The sequence below is a fragment of the Armigeres subalbatus genome, chromosome 3 (assembly GCF_024139115.2).
Source record: "Armigeres subalbatus isolate Guangzhou_Male chromosome 3, GZ_Asu_2, whole genome shotgun sequence".
NCBI lineage: Eukaryota > Metazoa > Arthropoda > Insecta > Diptera > Culicidae > Armigeres > Armigeres subalbatus.
The window spans coordinates 372,669,541-372,695,821 of record NC_085141.1 but is presented as its reverse complement, the minus strand read 5'-3'; the positions used below and the strand labels follow the sequence as shown (position 1 = coordinate 372,695,821).

General features: G+C 42.6%; 1 protein-coding gene and 1 non-coding gene across 2 annotated transcripts; one reads left to right on the top strand and one right to left on the bottom strand.

Annotated features, from left to right (window-relative positions):
• Window positions 1-556: 556 nt before the first annotated feature.
• Window positions 557-25,495, bottom strand: LOC134226477 (chromodomain-helicase-DNA-binding protein Mi-2 homolog). Its single transcript, XM_062707281.1, has 5 exons — window positions 25,232-25,495; window positions 6,213-7,238; window positions 4,397-6,150; window positions 1,245-4,221; window positions 557-1,176 (listed from the first exon to the last, which is right to left on the bottom strand). The coding sequence occupies exons 1-5, from the start codon at window positions 25,266-25,268 to the stop codon at window positions 1,016-1,018; spliced, it is 5,955 nt and encodes a 1,984-aa protein (XP_062563265.1). The 5' UTR covers window positions 25,269-25,495; the 3' UTR covers window positions 557-1,015.
• On the top strand, window positions 20,473-20,547 carry Trnas-aga (transfer RNA serine (anticodon AGA)). Its single transcript has one exon. It is a non-coding gene; the product is annotated as a tRNA-Ser (tRNA).
• Window positions 25,496-26,281: the final 786 nt, after the last annotated feature.

Sequence of the window (26,281 nt, the reverse complement as noted above, 5' to 3'; positions counted from 1 at the left end):
AATCGGGATCCTTATCCAGCCTCTACTCGACGGCCAAAAACCTTCTTCTAGTCATGGTTTTGGAATCGCCCAACTGACGCTTCGCCTCGTTGAAGGGTAGTCGCACGAAAAATTGACCGTTTTTGTCACGCCGATACGTTTCAAGAAAATGCACAACGCATGCATCATCAGATGATTGCTTGTGCACAGTTGCTTCGTCGTAAGCATCAAAATACCAAAATCGTTCAACTGCCGTAATCTGAAAAAGTGACGTATACGCCATTTTCCAAAAATGGTGTTAACGAGTACTACTCATCGAGCTCTTTAACAGAAAAATGGAAAACATGCATGTTGTAAAATGGCTGTTACGTCACTTTTCAAGATTACGGCAGTCAAGTAACCTACCGATGTCGTCGTCGTCAGTTACCATCGTACAGAGCGTACAACCTACAATCAATTGGCTAGTTGGAATTAAACCGCTCACAATCCAGCAAAAGTATTGGATTAGCTATGATGAATAATTTGGTAATAGTGTATTAGCATTTTCTTTTATTCTATCCCTGTTCATGAAAATCAATTTTATGTCATCTGAAGATGTGTTTATTCATTTTTTTTTCATTATCTGGTATCCAGTTATTTTTGAATCTGAATCGTCAATTACGTTGAATTTGATTTTGCTTGTAAAATTGTATCACTCAAATTAGTTATCTTACGATGAAACAAAATATGTTCCCACAAATTGTTGTTTACTCTTCGCTTATTTTATTAGCTTCATAATAGTGGCAACTTCTGTTGCGCGTGTTCAGATATAAATAAACATTCTTTACAGAAACAAATATGTTCAATTGTTGATTCAAACTTTTACGGACAGAGCAAAAAAAGTTAAACACAAATTAGAAAAATATGAAGGTTTTCCAATGGAACGCGATGGAGTTAAAATTACTAAACTTACGTAATACACATACATATCAGTAGCTGTATAACTAAAATCGTAAGATAAAAAGTTAATGTGTTTTCCCTACCCTTTGCTACCGAATTACTTGGACGATCCCGAACTGCTGGGGTAGCTTGGAGCAGGTTGACCCGGAACTGAGAACGTCGGTCGGAAGTTGGCAAAGTTAGCAGCCGCGGCAGCTGCCGCCGCAAATCCTGGCAAACTAGTTCCTTGGAAACCAGCCGGGAACTGTGTCAGGGGTGCTGTAAGGAAAAGAATGAAATCGATTAAAACAAATAAATTCACCAAGGAAGTAAACATTGGAACTTACGATTTGGCTGAACGGTGTTTCCGGTGGCCGCCAGGCGAGAAAGAATCGACCGTTCGGACATCTGCAGCCGTTGAGCAACGGGTGGAATGCGGGCCAGGGTGGCCGGTAGACGTGAAACATCGCTCTTCATGTCGGAAAGCAGTTCCTCCAGTTGGTTTAGCACCTTATGTAGGACGGCATTGGCCGGTTTGTTTCCAGCCAGAGATTCTTTGCTCAGATGCTGATGGGACTCAGCAAGGCATTCGACTTCGGCGAAGCGAGCATTCAGTGCCATAGCCGGATGGCTAGCATCCTGAGAAAGATTCAACACGGCAGCTCGCCGCAGTTGCTCCTCGATGACGAGGGACTGTTCCAGTAGCTTGAAGCGTCGGGCAAGGAATTTGTTTTTAATTTCCAGGAAGTTGCCCTTGCCAACGTCCATCTTGAATGGTTCGTTGATGATCGCGAACCGGATGTCGTTCTGGATGTCCTGCCAGCGACCATAACCATGAGTGACGATACCGGCTAGCAGCCAGTAATCGTGTCGACGGTGCCAGATTTCATACTCCCGTCCGGGAACGGCCGCTTTTTCTTCATTGATCCAAAGAGTGTGCAATTCGGTAAATCCTCCGTCAGCAATGTTGAACATAAACTGTCGCTTATGCACTTCGATTGGTTCTGGCTTTGCGGCCGGCTTCTTGACCTCCTCGTCATCATCTTTGACAATCACCACATCGTCATCATCATCGTCAATCGCGATCGGTTTATCCTCTTCCTTCTTGTCCGACGTGATCTTGACATCATCGTCCTCGGTATCTTCCTTCTTGGCGTCCACAGGAGCGGGAGTTGCGCTCTTGGTTTCTTCTTCCTTGGGTTTATCGGACTTGGCTTGTTCTTTGGATTCTTCCGATTTAACTTCAGCGTCTTCTTGTTTCTTATCTGTTGCTGTTTCGTCTTCTTTTTTCGTGTCCTGATCGGCTTTCGTCTCTCCAGATTCTGACTTTTCGTCAGTCTTATCCTCCGGTTTCTCCGATTCGGATTTCTCATCCGATTCTTCTTTCTTCACATCGTCTTTTTTCTCGTCGGATGCTTCTTTCTTAGTCTTGTCCTCGGCAGAAGTGCTGGTATCATCCTCCTTATCAACCGGTGTCGGAGCAGGACTAGGGGCTGCGCTGGTGGCCGGAGTAGCACTCGTACTGGTCGTGGCCGACTTTGGAGTTTCGCTAGCTTCTCCAGCCGCATTTTTCACCGGCTCGCATGGCCTCTTGATCAACTCCGGCATGCTGTAATAGCCATTGATGTGTTCAAACTCTTGAACCTTCTTGCGAATCAACGACATGACACCGATTCTGGTCAGGACATGTTGCCGGCTAAGGCCCTCTCTCGGTACACCATCGGCAAAGGTTTCCGCATTATCGGCTCCAGGTTCACAAAGATGTCGCATAAATAATGAAACGTAGGCTTTGAAGTTTCGTTCTGATTTTCCACGCAAGTCCCGAACCAGCCACTGAGAGTTGAATGCGTCTTGTGGAGGCATTCCGTACCGCATGATCGCATTCAGGAAACTCTTTCGCTGGCGAGCGTTGAAGCCAAGGACTTCAATGTTGCCGCCAACCCGAGCCAATAGTGGGGGAAGCGGGCGATTGTCCCTTTCGGCTTGACCCCGTTCGATTCTCCGCTTACTGCGACGATTCAGATCTCCATCTTCATCGTCCTCGTCGCCCTGATCATCCGAATTGCCAGAATAATCGGAATTGTAGTCGGATACATTTTCTTGCCAGGTGGTATCCTCCTTGACCGGGTCGGCCTGCACCACTCCGCCATCCGTGTAGTTGACCTGCTTGCGAACACGTTTGCCCTTGCCGAGTGTGCGCGACAGATCTTCTTGATGTTGTTCGTAGTGATGTCGCAGTAATTTGACCCAATAAGCTGGATCTGAATTTTCCGCATCCTGTTTGATGATTTCTGTGTCGACTTCCTCCTCGACATCTTCCTTCGTCGAGTAGGATGCCACCTTGAACGATGATAAATACTCGTTGGCCCAGTTTTCCTTCTCTTCCACACCTTTGTTGGAACGATCGAGCAACTCGGCGACGGCCTTTTCATCGTAGTGGATGGCCTCCTCGTCTTTACCGTCCTCTTTGAAAAGTTCCTCCGTGCCAAATCGAAGAATATCGTCCAGTTCTTGTTTGGTAAAGTTGGCTCCTTTGCCACCCATTCCCGGTCGTACCACCAAATGAGTCAACATCATTTTTCGCTTGGCCACCTGCGTCACCCGCTCCTCCACGGAATTCCTCGTTACGAACCGATAGATCATAACTTTATTGGCCTGACCAATTCGATGAGCACGCGAGAACGCCTGAATATCGTTGTGAGGATTCCAATCCGAATCGTAGATGATGACGGTGTCCGCAGTGGCCAAATTGATACCCAAACCACCGGCCTTGGTTGACAAAAGGAAGCAGAATTGCTGCGCTCCTGGAGCGTTGAATCTATCGATGGCTTCCTGTCGGAGTGTTCCCGTAATACCGCCATCGATGCGCTCGTACTTGTAGCCGAACCCTTCCAGGAAATCCTCCAAAATGTCCAACATCTTCGTCATTTGAGAGAAGATAAGCACACGATGGCCCTGCTCTTTCAGTTGTTTCAACATTTTCTCCAACAGGACCAACTTACCGGCCGCTTTTGTTAGAGCTTGGATTTCGTAGCTACCGCCTGGGCCTAACGGAGCCTCCTCGACAGCCGCTTGGAACAGATACGGATGGTTGCAGCATTTCTTCAGGTCCATCATAATGTTGATCAGAGAACAGGCTCCGCCACCACCCCTTGGGTTCAGAGCTTCAAAGTTGCGGGTCAGGATGTATTTGTAGTACTTCTTTTGCATTTGCGACAACTCGACACGGACGATAAACTCGGATTTGGTGGGCATGTTTTTCAACACATCGGCCTTGAGACGACGCAACATGTGCGGTCCCAACATCTCGTGCAGTTTTTTCACCTGTAGTGGAAAGAGATTATTGAAATAAGTGAAAATTCGAATCAAAAATTTTAATTATCACAAGAAGATGCTAGACTTGCGATAAAAAAGATACATAAAATTTACACGGGATTGCTTTTTTACGTAGCTTGTCTGTGGTTGAACGGCTAGCCATCTATCTGCCATAGACACTCACCTGATCTTCCTTGTTGATGTCGGCAAACTCAGCCTGGAACGTAGTCAAGTCGTTGAACTTGTTCTTGTTCAAAAAGTTCAACAAGTGGAACAGCTCCTCCAGATTGTTCTGCAACGGCGTACCAGTCAACAGTAATTTATAGTTGATGCTGTAGTTGGACAACGTCTTGAAAAACTTGCTTTGATTCGACTTCAGTCGATGAGCTTCATCTACTACCAAGGCAGCCCACTCGATCGATCCTAAACAGGCAGAGTCGAACGATACCATTTCGTAACTCGTCAGCAAAACATTGAACTTGAGCGTGCTGGCCCGAATTTTGGAGGCTCGCCCACCGCGAACTGCACCCTCTTCGAACGACAGTTCATGCTCGCGGATTATCGCACGGGAATCCTTATCTCCGACGTAGGTAATGCAGTATAGGTCCGGAGCCCACGTTTCAAACTCACGCTCCCAGTTAATGATAGTTGAGAGCGGAACCGCCACCAGGAAAGGTCCACGACAATGACCCTCCTTATACAAGGAATAAAGGAACGTTGCCGTTTGGATGGTTTTTCCAAGACCCATTTCGTCCGCCAGAATGGTGTCAGTATCGTTGGCCCAAGAGTAACGCAACCAATTTATACCTTCCAGCTGATAGGGATGCAGTCTCATTCCGGTATCGTCTAAGTATGAAGGCTGCACTTCGAATTTACGTTTCAGATCCGTTGTTGGTTTGTCTGGAGGCGGCGTGTAACGTTTGGAAATCCGATCGTCGTCTTCAACTTCCTTAGCTCTGGACTTGCGGTTCTTCTTTTTGCTCTTCTTACTACTGCTGCTGTTTCCCATTTCATTATTGCAGTTAGCTCGAAGATCGAGATAGTATTCGACCGCGTTCTTAAGACCAGGAATTTCGTCATCGTCTTCTTCCCAAGTACATTGATCGTAGGCCAGATCACGCCATTTGACGAAGTACAGTGTTCGACCGTCTCGCATTGTTCGGTGATTGATGACCCGGTGGACCATCAGCCATTCCGGCTTAACACCATACTTGTAGTACTTCTCCTCGAGTTCTGTTTCGTCTTGGTCACCTTCACGCATCTTGAGCAAACGCTTGTAACGACCATCCTCTTCGTCAAGCATTTCTTCTAGTTTAGGTGGCTCCTCCATGTCATATTTACGAATGTAGAAACGGTACATTAGCGGGTGATACACGTCCAATTGCAGTTCTGTGATCCAATCACAATGCCAGTATGACATGTCAGCGAACTTTACGAAGTACTCTCTACGGCGCGTAGGAGTTGCCTTCGAAGTCGACGGCTCGTTGGGGTCAACTGGTTTGTCGGTCCATCTCCAAGTGAGTATCTTTGCAACCTTGTATGGGATGGGTGGACAACTGCACCTCGGACAACGCCAATCGCCGTCGGGAATGTCATCTAGCGGTGGCGTCAGACACCATGTGTGATACGCCGATGGACAACTGTCACAGCAGAGCATTTCTCCGCCGTCCTTACAGATTCGACAGAACTCCTGATGTTCGTCGTCATCCTCGTCGGCAGGTCCTTCGGTTTCGCAAGTCGGACAGGACCATTTGCCTTCGGGAGTGTCCTCCAGTTCCGGATCCAAGCACACCAAATGGTAAGCTTTTGGGCAGGTGTCACACAGGATGATCTCACCTCCTTGTTGACAGACTTCACAATAATCTTGGTGTTCGAATTCGCCATCTTCACCTTCCGGGCGACTTTTCTTGGAACGTCCCTTTCTCTTCGATTTATTACCTAAGAACAAAAAAAAGCATGAGTACCAATTACAATGTATCAACAGTAGTGTCTCATCTTACCAATTTTGGTCTTCGCCTTTTTGCGAATCGGCGGTTCGCCGCCCTCAGCCTGAGCAGCTGCGTCGGCTTCTGCCTTCTCCTTCTCCTTTTCGGCTTTGTCCTCAGACTGTTGCAACATTTTCTCAAACTCAGCGTCTGAGTCCCGTTCCGATCCGTTGCTGGCATCCTGATCTTCATCGGAGCTGACGTTCTTCTTTCGTCCGCCAAACTTGATCTTCAGTGTCGGTACCTTCGGTTTCTTGCCCTTTTTAGCACTCGATGAACCTTTCTTCTTCTTCTTGGTGCGCTCCCGCTCCAGTTCTTCTTCATCATCATCATCGTCGTCGTAGATCATATCATCATCTCTCTTTTCGACCTTAGTCCTAGAGCGACTCGATTTGGGAACATACTCCGGCGATGGCGGCGGTTCATCCTCCTCCCGTTCTTCGGCTTCTTCGTTCTGAAGATTGGGATTCTCCTCGGTGAACTCTCGCCACTTGGCCGCTACCAACATCATGAGCTTGGACATGGGAACTTTAGGGTTCTCTTTCTGTAATATAGGCCGAACGTGCTGATGGAAGTTCTTGTAAGTGACCAAGTTATCGTAGTCCTCATCAGTGTATTCGATCTTAACATCAGTCAAATCAAACGTACTGCAAACTTCCTCAATCGACGGCATGTTGTAATCGGCTCCGCCTTTCTTCTCCTCTTTTTTATCCTCCTTTCCTTTCTTTTTCTCACGAGAGCTACGTTTCGGTCTTTCGTAGTCGGAATCTGCCGCGGCAGCACCTCCATCGTCGCTCTGCCGAACGTCACTCTCCTCCCCACTGTCATTCTTCTTTCGCTTCTTCTTCTTACGTCCTCGCTTTTCCTCGCCGCGGGCCTTCCGCTTTTTGCCCTTCTTGCTCTTTTTACTACGATTGTCCTCAGGCTCGTAGTCGTCATCATCATCCTGAGCCTGGGCTAAGCTTTTCAGCGTCTCATCTTCGGAGTTGTCTTCCGCAGCCAGAGAGGTGTCACCCGTCTCATCCACACCGGTCTCCTCCTCTGTAATGGAAGAATAAGAAAACGAATTTCAAATTTGAAAAGTTATTGTTTGACGGGAATAAAGATTAATTGAACTAATATTTGATATAATGACAAAGAAGCTTGGGACAAACTACCGAACGCTAACAACGGTCAGAACAACGGTCTAACCAGAAAAATCGGATTGCCAAGGAAGCTAACCTCAATTCGCTTGGACGAATGCGGTAGCGTGCAATCGACCGTTGATGAGCTGATGTCCACTGTGCATAAGCTTGCAGGGATCGGCTTCAAGGTTTGCTCTCGGGATGTGCAAATCTTACTTACCAGGCCCTGCCAAGCCAGCCTTAAAAAAACACACGGAACGAATAATAAATGAATCATCAAGAGTGTACGGACCGGTGCATTCCGCGGAGACCACTGCGACGAAAAGGGACTTGTGATTGGAAACTTGATTCGTGGAACTCAACTCCCTCAAATCCCTCAACTTCATCGGAAGCACACGCATACTCGATGATATGCTCAAGGACCGTGGATTCGGCATCGTAGCGCTGCAGGAGGTTTGTTGGAAGGGTCAATGGTGCGAACGTTTAGAGGTAATCATACCATCTACCAGAGCTGCGGCAACACACTCGAGCTGGGAACAGCCCTCATAGTGATGGACGATATGCAAAGGCGCGTGATCGAACGGTGGCCGATCAATGAGAGAATGTGCAGGTCGAGGATCAAAGGCCGGTTCTTCAACTTCAGCATAATCAACGTCCATAGCCCACACTCCGGAAGCACTGATGATTAATAGGACGCATTTTACGCGCAGCTGGAGCGACGACAGTACGACTGCTGCCCAAGCCACGACGTCATAATCATCATAGCAGGCCAAGAGGAGTTGTTTAGGTCCACTATTGGGAAAAGCTGACGAACGAAACGGCCTAAGACTAATTGATTTTACTGCCTTCGAGAATATCGCCATTGGTTATTCGTAGCACCTACTTCCAACACAGCCTTCCGTATCGGTACACCTGAAGATCACCACTGCAGAAATAATCACAAATCAGATTGATGGACGGCACTTCACCGACATTATCGACGTCAGGACATATCGTATATAACATCGACTCTGACCACTATCTCAACAATGATCGCTACCAACGACCGCCGTAGTACGACCAAGAACGACTGAAGCAACCTGATGTCCCCACTCACTGCATACGCGCGGCATCTCTAGGCAACGTTGCCGGAAGAAAGTGAGTTCGAGGGGGCCGTTCTTGTCGACTGCTGAAGCAAGGGACCCGACAGAACGTGGAATGTTATAGACGGAAGTGGAGACAGCAGATCCGCCTTTTTCAGGAGAAGAAACGCCGCCTGGAAGAAGCGGAGTGCGAGGAGATGGAACAGCTGTGCCGTTCTCAAGAAACACGCAAGTTCTATCAGAAGCTCAACGCATCCCGCAAAGGCTTCGTGCCGCGAGCCGAAATGTGCCGGGATAAGGATGGGAGCATCTTGACGGACGAACGTGTGGTGATCGAAAGGTGGAAGCAGCACTACGAGGAACATCTGAATGGCGCTGAGAGTACAGGCAGTGAAAGTCAAGGCAGCGGAGGAGGTGACTACGTCAGTTCAGCGGACGATGGAAGCCAACCAGCCCCCACCTTGAGGGAAGTTAAGGATGCCATTCAACAGCTAAAGACCAATAAAGGATGGTATCGGAGCTGAGCTCATCAATATGGGCGCGGAAAAGCTAGCCACTTGCCTGCACAAACTGATAGTCAGAATCTGGGAAACCGAACAGCTACCGGAGGAGTGGAAGGAAGGGGTTATATGCCCCATCTACAAGAAAGGCGACAAACTGGAGTGCGAGAACTTTCGAGCGATCACCATCCTTAATGCCGCCTACAAAGTGATATCCCAGATCATCTTCCGTCGTCTGTCACCATTAGTGAACGAGTTCGTGGGAAGTTATCAAGCCGGCTTCGTTGACGGCCGCTCTACAACGGACCAGATCATAACTGTACGAAAAATCCTTAAAAAATGCCATGCATACCACGTCCCAGCGCACATTCTGTTCGTCGATTACAAGGCCGCATACGACAGTATAGACCGCGTAGTGCTATGGAAGATTATGGACGAGAACAGCTTCCCTGGGAAGCTTACCAGACTGATCAAAGCAACGGTGGATGGTGTGCAAAACTGTGTGAAGATTTCGGGCGAACACTCCAGTTCGTTCGAATCGCGCCGAGGACTAAGACAAGATGATGGACTTTCGTGCCTGTTGTTCAACATTGTGCTAGAAGGTGTCATGCGGAGAGCCGGGTGTAACAGCCGGGGTACGATTTTCAACAGATCCAGTCAATTTATTTGCTTCGCGGATGACATGGACATTGTCGGCCGAACATTTGCAAAGGTGGCAGAACTGTACACCCGCCTGAAACATGAAGCAACAAAAGTTGGACTGGTGGTGAATGCGTCAAAAACAAAGTACATGCTTGTGGGCGGAACCGAGCACGACAGGGCCCGCCTGGGAAGCAGTGTTACGATAGACGGGGATACCTTCGAGGTGGTCGAGGAATTCGTCTACCTCGGATCCTAGCTAACGGCTGACAACAACGTTAGTCGTGAAATACGAAGGCGCATCATCTGTGGAAGTCGGGCCTACTACGGGCTCCAGAAGAAACTGCGGTCGAAAAAGATTCGCCACCGCACCAAATGTGTCATGTACAAGACGCTAATAAGACCGGTTGTCCTCTACGGACATAAAACATGGACAATGCTCGAGGAGGACTTGCAAGCACTCGGAGTATTCGAGAGACGGGTGCTTAGGACCATCTTTGGCGGTGTGCAAGAAGACGGTGTGTGGCGGCGAAGAATGAACCATGAGCTCGCCCAACTCTACGGCGAACCCAGTATCCAGAAGGTAGCTAAAGCCGGAAGGGTACGATGGGCAGGACATGTTGCAAGAATGCCGGACAGCAACCCTGCAAAGATGGTGTTCGCTTCCGATCCGGCAGGTACGAGACGGCGTGGAGCGCAGCGAGCGAGATGGGCAGACCAGGTGCAAAACGACTAGGCGAGCGTGGGGCGTATCCGAGGATGGAGTAATGCGGCCTCGAACCGTGCATTGTGGCGTCAAATTGTTGATTCAGTGTTATCTGTTTAGATGTTAACTAAATAAATGAAAAAAAAAATGATATTGCAAATACACTGGATTTTGTTTTTACACGATTTACATTTTTTCAATTTTGCACTCTTCCCAAATATTTAACGTATATTAATTATCATGTGATTTTTCTTTGATTTATTCAGGATTTTTTGAAACATGTTGCGAAGATTTTGGTGGTAAATTGAAGTCACACGATTAAAAATACGAGCGAAAAAAAATCGTGTAAAAACAAAATCCTGTGTATAATCAATTTTGAGAACAATTAGTTAAACTATTGAAAACAATCAATTAACTATTGATTTACAATCAAAAACTTTTTTTTTCGTTCACTAATTTGAGTTATGTCAAATAACTTTTGTTCTAGCATTTTTCTCAAAGATAATTCCTTCCTATTAAAATTCTTGAAAAAAGTCGTGAGCGGGAAAGGGTTAAGTAGCTCGTATATTTTTTTGTTTCAAGCTTGTGGAAAAATTTATGATAAATTGTCTGTCAGTTTGCGCGGAATGTTGAAAAAACCTGAATAAGATGTAGACATTTTAAGCAAATTTGAGCGCTCTGCCTAACTGCATAAAACGAATAATACCATCACTTTGAATGTTAGCTAAATGAATCATGCAACCAATACAAATAAGTTTAACCATCGGGAACTCGTACCGTTGTAAAAAGTTGAACAGATTCATTCACAACAGAGGTCCGATTGTGTAATTGATCCAGGGCCAAGCGAGACCCAGTGGGGTTTATCAAATTTTAAAGTTTTGACTTAAGCACATTTTTGAATAAAAACTCAAAAGTGCAGCCCAATCGGGTTGTACGCAAAGGTGACATAGGACTACGTAGCTATTCGAAATTGGTAGTATTTGCCATAATAATTTGTGTCGTTTTATTAACATTGAGCAAACTGCTCGGAGGCCAACTGAATCAAGAAGTCGAATAGTTGTTCCCAGTTGGATGGACTTTGAGTCTCTAACCGTGGAATTAACATGACTCATTGGCCGCTGAAGCCACTCGACTGGCTTTCAGTCGGGGACATCACAATCCTTACTTTGCCACGAACGCTTACATCGCGGGCGAAGACCAAACGTTGCATATAAATATATTTGTGTTTGGTTTCACGCCATTTCTGATTCTCCTTATTTCTCCTTTATTTCGGCCATTTTTGAGGATGGTGTATGCATACAAAAGAAGGTTGATCCGACAATCCGATATACACTTCCTTTAAAGTGCAAAACTCAATCGTAATTAGCAAATTTGATAACGCGGCGGAGGGAGATGTAGCAATTAATTTGACCGGGTGGAATCACTAACAGCAACCAAGCTACGCCTTCGTGCTGCTGTGTCCGCTCCGCTGCATCGAATGTCGAACCAAATCCCGATCAAAACGGCTCGCGCGCGCCGAATAGCAGCTTTTTGTATTTAATAAATTAAGCCCGTTAGCCCCGCCCCTTTGTGATATAATATGGGTGTAAATAAATTGTGCACTCATAATGATTAATGAAGGGGCGGGGCTAATGGAATTACTTCATTAGATATGAGAAAGCTGCTTTTTGACGCGCGCGAGCCATTTTGATCGGGATTCCGCAGCAGACAACGGACCTTTCGGAGAATGACAAATTCTAAGAATCTTATGAAATTTTCTCGCAAGATTCTGAATTTGGTTATGAGCTGTTGGTTATCTAAGATGCGTATTGTTGTGAAAAGTAACAACATAAATTTGACTCAAGACGAAGTTTCTTCATATTACCAAACATTATCTCTTGGCATCTGTCTGTCCGAGCGACGTTCACCGATGGGTGGTTGCTGTAGATAGTTACCACATAGGTGGCGTCTTCATTGATTTTATACAAAAGAAGGTTGATCCGACTATCCGAAAGTACAAAACTCAATCGTAAATAGCGAATTTGATTGCGCGTTAGAGGGAGATGATGCAGTAAATTTGAATGAATGGAATCACTAACAGCAACCACGGCACGGCAAATGCTGGGTAAAGCGTACCATTGGTACTTCGCGTACCTGAAGGAATAAAATATACCCCATCTCGCGGTCCTTAGCCTCTTACCCAGCAACTCCTATCCCTACCTCCCCGCGGTGCTGGCCGGGATACGAGCAACCTTAGGGAATATCGGGTAACCAACCACGGTTGGAACTTTGGTCATATGCTGACAGGGAAGGGGGGGTTTGCTCCTCTCCGGAGGTGCAAATCTTATTGAGCGTCTGTTCTCCATGTCAGGATCGGCTCACAACAGCGTCTGTTCTCCATGTTAGGGGCGGCTGATCATCGTCCGAGTGCCAGCGAAACTGTGCACCATGGTCCACCGGAAATAAGGAGGAATGGTCCTCCGGAAATTTAGGGGGTTTGGTGTCAGGCCCTGCAAGCCTTTGCAAAAATCTTAAGCAACGAACAATCAACAAGAGAGTACGGACCGGAACCATCGGCGAAGACCACTGCGACGAAAAGGGACTAGCGATTGGAAACTCGGTTCGTGGAACTGCAAATCTCTCAACTTCATCGGGAGCACACGCATACTCGCCGATGTGCTCAAGGACCGTGGATTCGGCATCGTAGCGCTGCAGGAGGTTTGTTGGAAGGGATCAATGGTGCGAACGTTTAGAGGTAATCATACCATCTACCAGAGCTGCGGCAACACACACGAGCTGGGAACAGCTTTCATAGTGATGGGCGATATGCAAAGGCGCGTGATCGGGTGGTGGCCGATCAATGAAAGAATGTGCAGGTTGAGGATCAAAGGCCGGTTTTTCAACTTCAGCATAACCAACGTCCATAGCTTACACTCCGGAAGCACTGATGATGATAAGGACGCCTTCTACGCGCAGTTGGAACGTGAGTATGACAGCACGACACCAAAATCATCATAGGAGATTTGAACCGTCAGGTTGGCATAGAGAAGCAGTTTAGGCCCACTATTGGAAAGTTCAGTTCCCACCGGCTGACGGACAAAAACGGCCTACGACTAATTGATTTTGCTGCTTCCAAGAATATGGCCATTGGTTATTCGCAGCACCTACTTCCAACACAGACTTCCGTATCGGTACACCTGGAGGTCAGGACCAGGGTTGTTAACGTTAATTAACGAATAACGCCGTTGCGTTAATTCGTTGACGTTAATTTCAACAATTAACGATTTTTCCGTTAATGTTTATAAAAGGTTATTAAACGGTAACGTTAACGTTTTCCGTTAATTTAACGTTAGCGGCTTCGTTGTTTTCCCGCTTTACATATTATCCAGCCGGAGGAAAATTATTAAGAAAATTATTTTGAGCTTTTCAGTGGAATGTCTTCACTTGTCGTAAGACGAGTTTGTACAATCCCAATTAATGCCATCACTTAATTGTACCTTGACAGATACGTATTTCGACCTCAACAGTAAGGTCGTCTTCAGTGTCTCGTACTTGAATCGACTTGACTGTTCATTGATTTCAAGCCGGCATACGACAGTATAGACCGCGTAGAGCTATGGAAAATTATGGACGAGAACAGCTTCTCTGAGAAGCTTAACAGACTGATCAAAGCAACGGTGGATGGTGTGCAAAACTGTTTGAAGATTTCGGGTGAACACTCCAGTTCGTTTGAATCGCGCCGGGGACTATGACAAGACTATGATGATTTTCAACAGATCCAGTCAATTTATTTGTTTCGCGGATGACATGGACATTGTCGGCCGAACATTTGCAAAGGTGGCAGAACTGTACAACCGCCTGAAACGTGAAGCAACAATGGTTGGACTGGTGGTGAATGCATCGAAGACAAAGTACATGCTTGTGGGCGGAACCGAGCGCGACAGGGCCCGCCTGGGAAGCAGTGTTACGATAGACGGGGAAACCTTCGAGATGGTCGAGGAATTCGTCTACCACGAATCCGTGCTAACGGCTGATAACAATGTTAATAGTCGTGAAATACGAAGGCGTATCATCTGTGGAAGTCGGGCCTTCTACGGGCTCCAGAAGAAACTGCGGTCGAAAAAGATTCACCACCGCATCAAATGTGTCATGTACAAGACGCTGATAAGACCGGTACTGCCGCGAATCGCATATCTGTCCCATCTTTGCTGGGTTTCCTATTCATATGGGACAAATATGCGATTCACGGCAGGGTAGTCCTCTGCGGACATGAAATATGGACATGGAGGACTCACAAGCACTCGGGAGTATTCGAGAGACGGGTGCTTATGATCATCTTTGGCGGTGTGTGGCGGTAAAGAATGAATCACGAGCTCGCCCAACTCTACAGCGGACCCAGTATCCAGAAGGAAGCTAAAGCCGGAAGGGTACGATGGGGGGCAGGCATGTTGCCAGAATGCCGGATAAAAACCCTGCAAAGATGGTGTTTGCTTTCGATCCGGCAGGTACGAGACGGCGTGCAGTGTAGCGAGCGAGGCGAGCTGACCAAGTACAAAACGACATGGCGAGCGTGATTCAGTGTTATGTGTTTAGATGTAAACTAAATAAATGAATGAGACTTTCAAATTTACCGAACACAACTGTTAACCAGCAATTGCAACTTATGTCGAAATTTTGAAAATTTCCAATCTAGGTTGGAACCAGTTCCAACCTAACTGCTGTCAAAGCGTTTTTTCAATCACTCAGGTTGGAACTAGGTTCGCACTAGTTCCAACCCCAAAGCTGTCGGGTTCGCACCAATACAACTGTTAAAACCATATGGGTGGTATAAACAAGCCGAAGGGAAACACAAACCAGAGTAAAAACGAAACTTTTTGTGCATTCAATAAAGAATGTGCAACGAAATCCGTTTTACGGGAATTTTTTTATTCCCTATGATATTTGTCTACATTTGCATTATATTTAAATTCCCTTAGGACTTTTTTCAGTATTCTTAGGAGAATTTGTTTTAAGCAGAAATATTATGGGCGTTCGATAATTCATTTGCAATTTGCTCGAAAATTCCCCCATTAATTATTTATTTAAGTAGATCTTCAAAAAAATCATACGGAAATTCTTCAAAGAATTCTTATTCTTCCAGGTATACCTCCTTGAAGTCCTGTATACATTCCATTGCAAATTCTTCCAGGAATGCATTAGAACAATATTTCAGGAATGCCTTCATATTTTTTCTTAAGAAATTTATGTGGAAATTCTTCCAAGAGTTCCTACGAAATTTCTTCCAAGAATTTATCTGGAAGTTCCTCCAGGAATTCCTTTGAAAGTTCCTCCATAAATTCCTCCGGAAATCCCTACAGAAATTCCACCCGAAGTCTACCCAGGAATTCCTCTGAAAGTTCTTTTAGAAATTCCTTCGGAAGTACCGGAGTTCCGGAAGTCTCTCAAGAAATTCCTCCGGAAGTCCCTTCATGAATTCCTCCGAAACTTCATTCAGAAATTCTTCCTGAAGTTTCTCCGGAATTTCCTCCAGAATTCCTCTAGAACTTCTTTCCTCCAGAAATACCTCCGGAAGTTCTTCTAGAAATTTCTCTGGAAGTTCCTTTAGAAGTCCCTCTAAAAATTCCTCCGAAATTCCTTCCAAGAATGGATCCCGAAGTCCCTCCAAAAATTCCTCCGGAAGTTCCTCCAGGAATTCCTCCGGAAGATCCTCCACAAGTTCTTTCAGGAATTCCTCTAGAAATTCCTTTGGATGTGCCTCCAAGAATTTCCCCGGATGTTCTTTCGGAAGCTTTTTCAGGAATTGCTCCGAAAGTTCCTCCAGGAATTTCTCCGGAGGTATTTCTGGAGGTATTCCTGGAGGAACTTTCGGACGAATTTCTGGAGGAGCTTTCGGAGGAATTTCTTGAGGAACCGCCGGAGGTTGTGGTTTTCATTGCTAACGTTGCTTTGCTTGAGTGTACACATTTTTAGTTTTTACATTTGATTTGAAATAAAATAGTCTGTAGGAGAAGATATCTGAATGGTTTTCGGTGGATCGCGCGTTTGTATTGCTCTTGGCTCCGGTCGAGACAAATGTGGAGTTCGGGATTGAACGTGATTCGCATGGGACGCGGTCGAAAAGTGAAGCAATTAATTCGTGACCAAACATGTTAATGTATCGGACGCGGAATCGAGTGTTACGTTTTATTTTCTGCGGTCGGAAAGTAAATCAATTATTATAGAACGCGATCAAAAAGTGAAGCAATTAGTTTATTATTTAGCGTGTTACGTAACGGAAGAGGATCCGTGTATTATTTTTATTCTGTACGGTTGGATAGTAAATCTGACGCATAATTTTCGAGGGATCCGAAAATTCAGTGCATTGCTGATTACGCGATTGATTGTATTTCGATTAGCAAGCAAAACGGTCGCGCGACCCGAGATATTTTGTTTTACTCTGCATTGTTCGGTACAGAGCCTAAAATATTCATCTTCATGAAGCAACTTCGGTCCGAATTTTGACAAACATCGCATGAATATTCAAAACATAGAATGACATAGTCAGACGACTACTCCACGAACTCATTCATTCAACTGTCATTGAATGTGTTTACTATGTGCAGAAAAAACATAATTATCATTGTTTATGTTGATGTTTACCGCTGAAAGTGCCTCGCGGATGTAAATCGGATTCAGTCCTGTGAGATAAATCACTTTACTCATTTGAAACGTGTTCAGATTTCAGATAATTTATCAATTTGGAAAATGTGCATAAATATTCAATGACTAATATTCAACTGAATATTGACTGTCCAGAGCCGACTATGAATGTGTCGGAAGTGAACTGACAAATGAAGAAAAATGGTCTTCACTAAAAATTTTCGATTATTTTACACTCTGGTTCGGTAGATCAAGTAATGAGCGTTTTTATTTGCGTTTCATATAATCCCCTCACATAGATTGCATCACTCATCAAATTGAATCAAGTTATCCTATACAACTAACACAGAACCACATCCCAAGACAATCGTGGAGATGCAGAGGTGTTCTCGATCTCTAGTAGCAACGAGAGTCGAACTACCAATCCTTTCTTTGCTATATCATCGTAAGGACGTGGCCGGCGTTGTTATTGACTTAAAATACGTGAGCTTCCGAAACGTGCTCACCAAATTTATTTATCGTCATACAGCAAACTGAATTGCTGGAATTGCTTCAGTAAATTTCCTGTTACTGAAACTTCAGCTAAGTTGGTTTTGTTAGCTGAAAATCCAGCAATTCTTCGACATTGCTGGAACATCCAGCAATGTATATGTCAAACACTTATTCGTTCATTTCATTTGCCATGTTGCGACAGCGGCGAAAGCGGAACCGAGGAATAAATTGCTAATTTGCGGTTTGGAGATGACAACAGCAGTTCGTAAGCAGTTTGCAGCCTATACATATTTATTCAAGACTTATTGAATGTGGGGGGCTTATGTTTTTAACATATTTTAAATGAAAACTATTGGCAAACACAAACTTAAGATTTTGCTGAAAAACCAGTAAAAACCAGCTGGAAACCAGCAATAGTTCTGTCAAAACGCCTTGCTGTCTTGATTGCTGTAAATACAGCAAAACATTTTTCTGAATTTATTGCTGGTTGAACAGCACAAAAAAAAATCAGCAAAATATTGCTGGTTTCCAGTGAAAAAAAATTAGTGTGTGTACATTGAAAATGGATAGCAAATTCCATGCTCCATTTACATGGTTCTCTGTGCAAATTTCACAATTTCCAGTCAATCACGGAGTAGAAACTACGATTTGTACGGGCATAATACTCATCCTCATGCTTGACTTGAAATAAAATAGTAGTTTGTAGACATCAATGAAAACCATAATGGGACAAATATAAATATTTAGCATAACATGTTTTCCGGGGCTACCTCAAATGGCATATTGTACTTCCAGTTGAAAACCGAAGTAAGCTCTCGCGACAATCGAGTTTTCTCCCATTTCCTTTTGTCGCAACTACGTCGCACTACGTCTACGTCGCATCATGGCGCACGGCGGTGGCATGATGCGCACTAGTCGCGATGCAGTTGCGACATCAGGAAATAAGGAAAAACTCAATCGTCGCGAGAGCTCACTTCGGTTTTCAACTGGAAGCACAATAATGCTATTTGGTATAAGTCCGTTTGGCATCAAATTCAATTCATACTTTTAAAGAAGAAGTCATCTTTTATTTTGCCTTTTTCCGAGCAAATGCATACTTTCAAAGGAGGCCATCTACTGGGCATTGTGCCAAATAATCGCTAATCGATACATCTTTTCAACGATTATGCCAAATGGCCTCGCAGTACCCAACAAATTATGCCAAATAGTCTTTATGCCAAATGGCTTTTTGAAATTTAAGTCGTTATGCCAAACGGCAGTACCGTGGAAGTACCATATTTGACGCAGGTCCAAACTTGGCGCACTCTCATATCAAATGATTCATAAAACTTATTTTCGCCAAAAATATATCAAAAAATCAAACTAGATGGCTTTATTTGCTCTTCTTCTTTGCATATATGGCAGAAAAAGCATATTATCGATGAAGAATTAACTTATCCGAATAAAATATATGGAGGTCATACTTATAATGCGTCAATTTTTCGCTTTCTTAGCCACAATGCTAAGGATCGAATGATCATTTTTTGCTCGCAAAATGACTTTTGTGAGTATTTTCGACCCCTACCTACAAACAACTGAGCATTATGAGTAAGCTTTTCCTTTTATGACGAAAATTGCAACATTCGAACGCATTTTTCAACCCAAAATGTTCAGCGTCAAATTAGGCTCACAATTCATTTTGATGTTCCTAATTAACCTTATCAGACTAATATAAAATGCAGTGCATAGAAACCTCAATAATACTCTTAGGAAAAGCAATATGTATTGATTTTATTTTAACTAAAACTCTACTACTTAGAATATTAATCAACATTGAAATATTTCACTAAGTGTCCAACCCATGGTAGTATGCCTTATGCTGTCTTCGATTTTGATGCGTTTTTTTACACGGCATTTTGGTAATTATGCAGTTTTTCTTTGCTGGTTTTGAGATTCTCGCGAGAAAATAATATTATATAATAAATTAGTATCATACAATTCAATTTACTTTCTCTGTACGAAATTCTAACAGGCCAAAAAATGAACACATTTTCAATTAATTACTCTACATATTGCTATGCAAGCTACTAGTCAGGCAACTCTGAATAGGAAATCAAACAAAAATATGCCTGGCTTTCTTATACAAGCTGTATATAGACGGATACCGAAGTTGGATTGTAGTCCAGATACAGGCAACTTTCCCAACTTCGGAAGTAGTGCGCTGGCCAAAGAAAGTGGTTTTTATTACAAATGTAACAGACCATGATAGGCTAGTTATGCAATGAAATGTCAAAGTTAGTTCTCCCGTGAATATATGTTTTGACATGACTCTTACACCTAATTGAGAAGCATTTTAATTGATGTGTAGGGTACATGAAACTAATAAAACACTTACATGCCACAAAGCATATAACTTGCAGAACAACTGTACAAAAATAAATGAAATGTGCTTTGTAAAATGAATTAACTTGTTATTTTATACCGTGCAAAGTTCTTTTGCACTGTCATTATATAATAAAAAAATAAGGCGTTTATTTGATTGAGTTTTAACATAATTTCAAAGTGCGTCAAATTAGGAACAACTTTGCGTCAAATAAGGAACATGGTAAAATTAGTGCGTCAAGTTGGGCACCTCAAGTACCACATAAAAACACATTAAAAAACTAAGAAATAAACTTATATTTCGAAGTTTCATTATTTGTACACATTCTATAATAGTAGAATGCTCGTTATGCAGAATATTAAGCGAATCCATTTTGCAATTATTTTTTAAATAATGATTCTTTTCAAAATTTTCTTAACTGCGTCAAATATGGTGCCTCCACGGTATGCTAAATGTCATATCTTATGGATTTCCCCCATGCTTTCCGGTATTTTGTGTCAAACAATAGATCTTAAATTCTTAAACAAAACAGAATTATAAGATCACAATTTCTTCTTCCTTTTACTCCTCTTCTTCCTTCTTTTATTTCTATTTTTTTACAAATAAAGTTTTACCGAAAATATTGTGGACGTGTACTATACACATGTGGAAGTATTGGCTTGAGAAATGGATTGCGAGTGATTTGACTATGCGTCCAATTTGGGAATTTCGAGCTCGTTCAATAGCCTCTAGGTTGCGAAGGCCGACGGAGGCCCTTCGTAGCTTAGTTGGTTAAAGCACCAGTCTAGAGTACTGTAGGGTCATGGGTTCGAGTCCCATCGAAGGGAAAGTGGTTACCTCCAATGCATTTTCCAAATCAATATCTTCCACATAACGTGCATATTAACATATGAGTTTTCATAACATTGTAAATTAACGTCCAAGTCGGGTGGTTTAATCCCCGGAAATAGGCAATTAACTTTGACTGAGCCGAAAATATTGTTAAACTTTTACCGACGCCCTTTTTCTTTATTGACATATACACGGTAATGAAATTACTGCACACTTCGTCAGTTTTTTACCATCTTTTTTTTGGAACTTATCCTAAACCGATATTCTCGATTGCATTTGACGCAGAATCCTGTCCCATTAATTCCTATTGAAAATTGGCTCTATCGGAATATGGTCTCGGAAGTTAGGGCCAACATACATTTTATAACGATTAAAAAGAAAAAAAAATCACTCATTTTTCAGGCACTTGCCCATAACCAATTTGGTCCCACAAGTTGCATTAGACACAGACCCCTAACTAATTATTTCCTATTCGAAATTGGCCGGATTGAACTATAAGCTCAGAAATTATAGCCAAAATTCATTTTATTAGCAAAACCCGCGAAAAACACTCACTCGTTTTTCAAACACTAGACCTCACACTCACTAGACTAGACACCGATTTGCTTGCGACAAGTTGCATTCGAAGGGGAATCCTGTCCCATTACTTCGTAATGCCCAAAATACGAATTTTAAACCTGTATAGGAAAACTTATTTGGTTCTTGTGCACATCCGATTTGGTTGCAACAAGTTGCGTTCGGTAGGAAATTTTACATTGCGTATGAATAAATTGTAAAAATTAGTATTTTCCATCTATCAGTGTTGTTTCAGACTTTTCTTATGACCTAAATTTTTATTTAATGATTGTTTGTTGTATGCACTCCACTTGTATGGAGCCAACTAAAACGTGCCTTATTAGTAAACAAGTATAAAAAAACAATCATTGATTAAAAATTTAAGTCATTTAGGCTGGGCTGCCAAAAATGTCCTCAATTTAATCGCTACAAATCGAGATTTTGATCCTCAAACAAAATCATTTTGTATAAAAATCAGCGAATGCGTTAGAATCATTTCCGGGGGTGTATTTTGAATAAGGTGATCAGACGTCTCGCGTTTCGCGGGACAGTCCCGCATTTTCGCCATTTGTCCCGCGCTGAAAAGAGTCCTGCGAAATGTCCCGCGTTTCACTTCAAGATAATGTCCCGTGAAATAAAGAAATATTTAATAAATAGCAGTAAACGTTCTTCAAGAACTTAGTCAAGATTTCGTCACATACAAAGCATCGCTCCGGAGGCTTGATGAGTCGTCTTTCACCCAATGCCATGGCCACACTCGCATGTGGTTTAAACCTCTTTTCTGTGTACAAATTATATTTCTTACATCTTAAATAAAATTATCATCAGAAACCCAGAAAAGAGGTTTCTCGAAGGGTTTCTCAAATTATCATAAACGTCATTTGTATCTTCCCGTCTCCCACAAAATTATAACTGTGGTAGTGCAACGCCGAGCGGCAGCACAATTCTCGCTTAACTTTTCAAAAGGACCTAAGTAACATTTTTTTCATGATTTAATTCGAATACTGCAATCAATAGCTTTCATGTTGTTCTGTTGATTGCGCTATTCAAATTAATTCATGAAAAAAATGTTACTTAGGTCCTTTTGAAAAGTTAAGCGAGAATTACTCAAATCTTCATGGACACGAGAACGAGGAACGTGCTATTGAGGAATATTTTACTCAATCTACAACAATAACAATGCTTTTAAAGTGAAGAACTGAAATCATTTCAAAATTTATAGATATAATAAATTTTCGAGATTTTTCGGCTATGCAGTCTGATTTATTAGAACAAATTTTAAAATCTTGTCCAACGTTTCGACATCGGGTTCAATGTCTTCTTCAGGGAAAAAAATTGTTTGCTGTTTGTAACGAAACGCCTACCATACTTAACAAAAAGCGATCAATTTTTTTTCTCCTGGAAGAAGACATCGAACCCGATGACGAAACGCCGAACAAAATTTAAAAATATATTCTCATAAATCAGACTGCACAGCCAAAAAATCTCGAAAATCGACACTACGGTTGAAGTCGACAACTAGAAATAAAAAAAACCCAGATTAATCCACCTACAGTGAGATTTTGACCCTTCCTTAGATATAAGGAATTTTTTTCCAGACTCCAGTAATTAAAACGAGTTAAAAATACTCAGCTTCCCACGGCGATTTACCGTGAAAGTGACAAAATAATTGCCTACCCAAAGGCGTATGTCATGGGTTGAGTGACAACTCAACGAATGATAACGTACTGTACTTCATGCTGCCTATCTATAAGGCGCTCGTCGGATTGAATAGCTATTGTGACATGGTTAGTAACTGGTTAGTAACTATCGAAACGCTGGTTGCATATATTGTACTTGTAATTTCCAGAGACCTCGATATTAATTAATCCAGAACTAACTAAATCAGTCATTGATCTGAGCGAAACTCAATAGCGTTCAATAATAACATATATTTCGCCTTATGGATGCCTAATTTGGTAAAACTAAACTTGTTCAATACCTTAAAAATGAGCGAGATTTTTATGGTAGTAAATTTCAGAATTTGCACACATACGCACACATACATGCATACAAGTGATCTATTAGTGTTTCAAAACATGCTCACATTTGCTATCTAGCTTCCACTGAAGAAATTTTTGAAATCCCTTTCAATTTTTACGTTTTTGCTTTGCTTTTTTTGTACATGCTTCTATATGTTCCTCAATTAAAATCATTTGTTTCTTTAAAACAAATCAGAAAAATAGGCATAATTCCATGTCATATCATTTGTTATAATTATATTTTCAATGTCAAAGTGAATTTGTTCAAAATACCATACATATTATTTAATTATTAACGAGATTTCTTGATAGATTAATACGTAACACACCTGCGTAACGCATACAAAGTGAAATTATATACACTTCCGAAGGAAGGGTCAAAATAACAATGCTCCTTTGGCCCAGATTCTGATAGTTCTAAATGCTCGACTGGCTCTAGCTCAACAATTTCAACTCACATCGTGTTTGTATGTTATTATTTCAGTAAAAACTTCACTTGAAATCTGAGCAAGTTCGACGAATTTTAAGTAGCTCGTATATTTTTTTGTTTCAAGCTTATGGAAAAATTTATGATAAATTGTCTGTCAGTTTGCGGGGAATGTTGAAAAAACCTGAATAAGATGTAGACATTTTAAGCAAATTTGAGCGCTCTGCCTAACTGCATAAAACGAATAATACCATCACTTTGAATGTTAGCTAAATGAATCATGCAACCAATACAAATAAGTTTAACCATCAAGAACTCGCACCATTATTGTAAAAAGTTGAACAGATTCATTCACAACAGAGGTGGGATTGTGTGATTGATCCAGGGCCAAGCGAGACCCAGTGGGGTTTATCAAATTTTAAAGTTTTGACTTAAGCACATTTTTGAATAAAAACAAGGATTTAACAAATATTGTCCCGCCCTGGCACAAAATATATCTGGTCACATTAATTTTGAACTTTAAAATTTTTACAGGATATGTCTTTAGTTGCCATCTCAGTGCTAATAGCGTACGCCCACCCATCGCATCAAGTTCACATATTCGAGGGGAGGGAATTAGTAATTGGTGCTTTATGGCCCGTTTACATATCAGCTAGTTCTAGCGGACAATGCACTATCCGACAATACTAGCACGAAATTAGCATAATGTAAACGCATACATGATGCTAATATCGTGCTAGTATTGTCGGACAGTGCATTGTCCGCTAGAACTAGCTCATATGTAAACGGGCCATTATTAAAAACGATAGCCTGCTAGTAGCGAGTCTCCAGTAGCCTTGCGAACAAAGGCGTAGGATTGCCAATCCGGAGATGGCGAGTTCGATTCTCGGTCCTATATAGGATGTTTTCAGATTGGAAACATTCTCGACGCCCTGGGTATGGTGTATCCATTGTACTTGCCACACTAGACACATACTCTTGCAATAGCGGGCATAGAAAAGATTTCAATTAACTGAGGAAATGCTTGAACTTGATCTATACGTGACAGAATCTTGTACTCCTAGTAGAATTTCTGAGTTTCAATTGGATCGAATTATTAATCCGCTATCAATAATATGGCTCTTCATTGAAGCTGCTCTGTACGCAAAACAATTATTAATAATAAATAAAATAAAGTTGTAAATTGTTAACCAATTTGAGCTATGATTGTTGTTAGTGACATCACACAAAACGATAAATTCAATCAAACCACCCACTATACCAACACTATCCGCGCGCTATCAAATAGAAACAATGAACGACGCGAAATTATTTTTTTACTTCTCACTAAACCAAAATGATCATCATTTCCCGTAACATTCCCCTTGTTGCATGTAATGACGGCAGCAATGATTGTTCCGTTTTCCGAAACCACCCCCTTGATCATCAATCGAAGCAACCAACGGAAAAACAACACAAAACAATAATCAAAATACGAAACACCGCACGGCAAAATAAAATCGTCTGGATGTAGCGCTAGCGTTCCGCATCCGCAACCCACAAACACCCGCACGCACACACACAACTTTCCATCATCCGGAGCCCAACAGGACAAGCGGGAGCCCTAGCGCTTCGCCACCGTCGTCACCCTTTGGCAGAGACGATGGCGATTTTTCCTTCCCCATTGTGAAAACTCACCGGCAATGGATTCGTCAATTTCCTCGTCCGAAGCCATGGTTTCCGGCCTAATTTTGCGTCCACCGGATGCACCAAAACACTTGCTCACTTTCAACACTGGATCCGGTCGGAATCGGGACCGATTGGCCGGCACAATTTGCAAACTTTTCGCGAACAACACGGATTTCACACCCTCGGTTGGCCGCTGCTTCAACAAGAGCTACACGATCTTCCAATATGGCGTCCGATTGCGGCGGTTTTGGTGCGGCCTTTGCCTTTTCCCTTCCGCCTCGCGAGAACAACAATGGACGGAAGTGTTGCGAAACATTGTGCAACCGAGATCAAATTATGCTTTTTGGTGTTTTGATTGATTGGCATGGCTGTCACCAGATATTCTCTGTAAAAATGATAAGATTTGAAATACTCACATATACACTTTGGAAAACAATCAAATTATATCTCAATTATAATGTTAATCAGGTATTTTAATTAAATCCAAGAAAACTGAAGAGGTATATTATTTGATAATATACTTAAATCTGGAAGCACTGTGGTATGTTTTTGCCTTTTTGCCGCTTATTCTCTCTTCACATCGACCAAAGAAGAGAGCAGAAAGAGTAAATGAGGAAAAACGTCAAACTGTTTTTGACAGACAGCTGTCTGTGGCATTCGAGGGGCTAGTCAAAGAAATTTTTAGCAGATGCGAAGTTAAGCTTCTTAGGGTAAAATCAGCAGTGATTCAAATCGTTCGGGGCTGTCAGTTTAAATATGAATCTGAAACATTCATTTCCCAGCAGCTGTTCACTCACAAAAACTCCGCATTATATTCATGAGTTTACACATGGATTTTTGCAATGGGGTTGCCAAATGCATTCCATATTTTGACACATATATTTCATGCGCCCGCATGCATTACATGAGCGTTCATACATACTATCTATGTGGGTCATCGTATCCATGTGTGAATTTGTATGCAATTTGGTATGTGCCGACACATGATATGCATATTTCAAAATACATGGATTTTTGCCATAAAGTATGTGTCGATTTTCCTGAGTGTAGGCAAGAGCA

Excerpts from the sequence above, each read along its gene's own strand:
- LOC134226477 (XM_062707281.1), bottom strand. The coding sequence starts at position 25,268 with ATGGCTTCGGACGAGGAAATTGACGAATCCATTGCCG. Across the intron at positions 6,151-6,212 it reads AAAGGCGAAGACCAAAATTG|GTAATAAATCGAAGAGAAAG; the intron begins GTAAGATGAGAC and ends TTTTGTTCTTAG. Across the intron at positions 1,177-1,244 it reads AAACACCGTTCAGCCAAATC|CACCCCTGACACAGTTCCCG; the intron begins GTAAGTTCCAAT and ends TTTTCCTTACAG.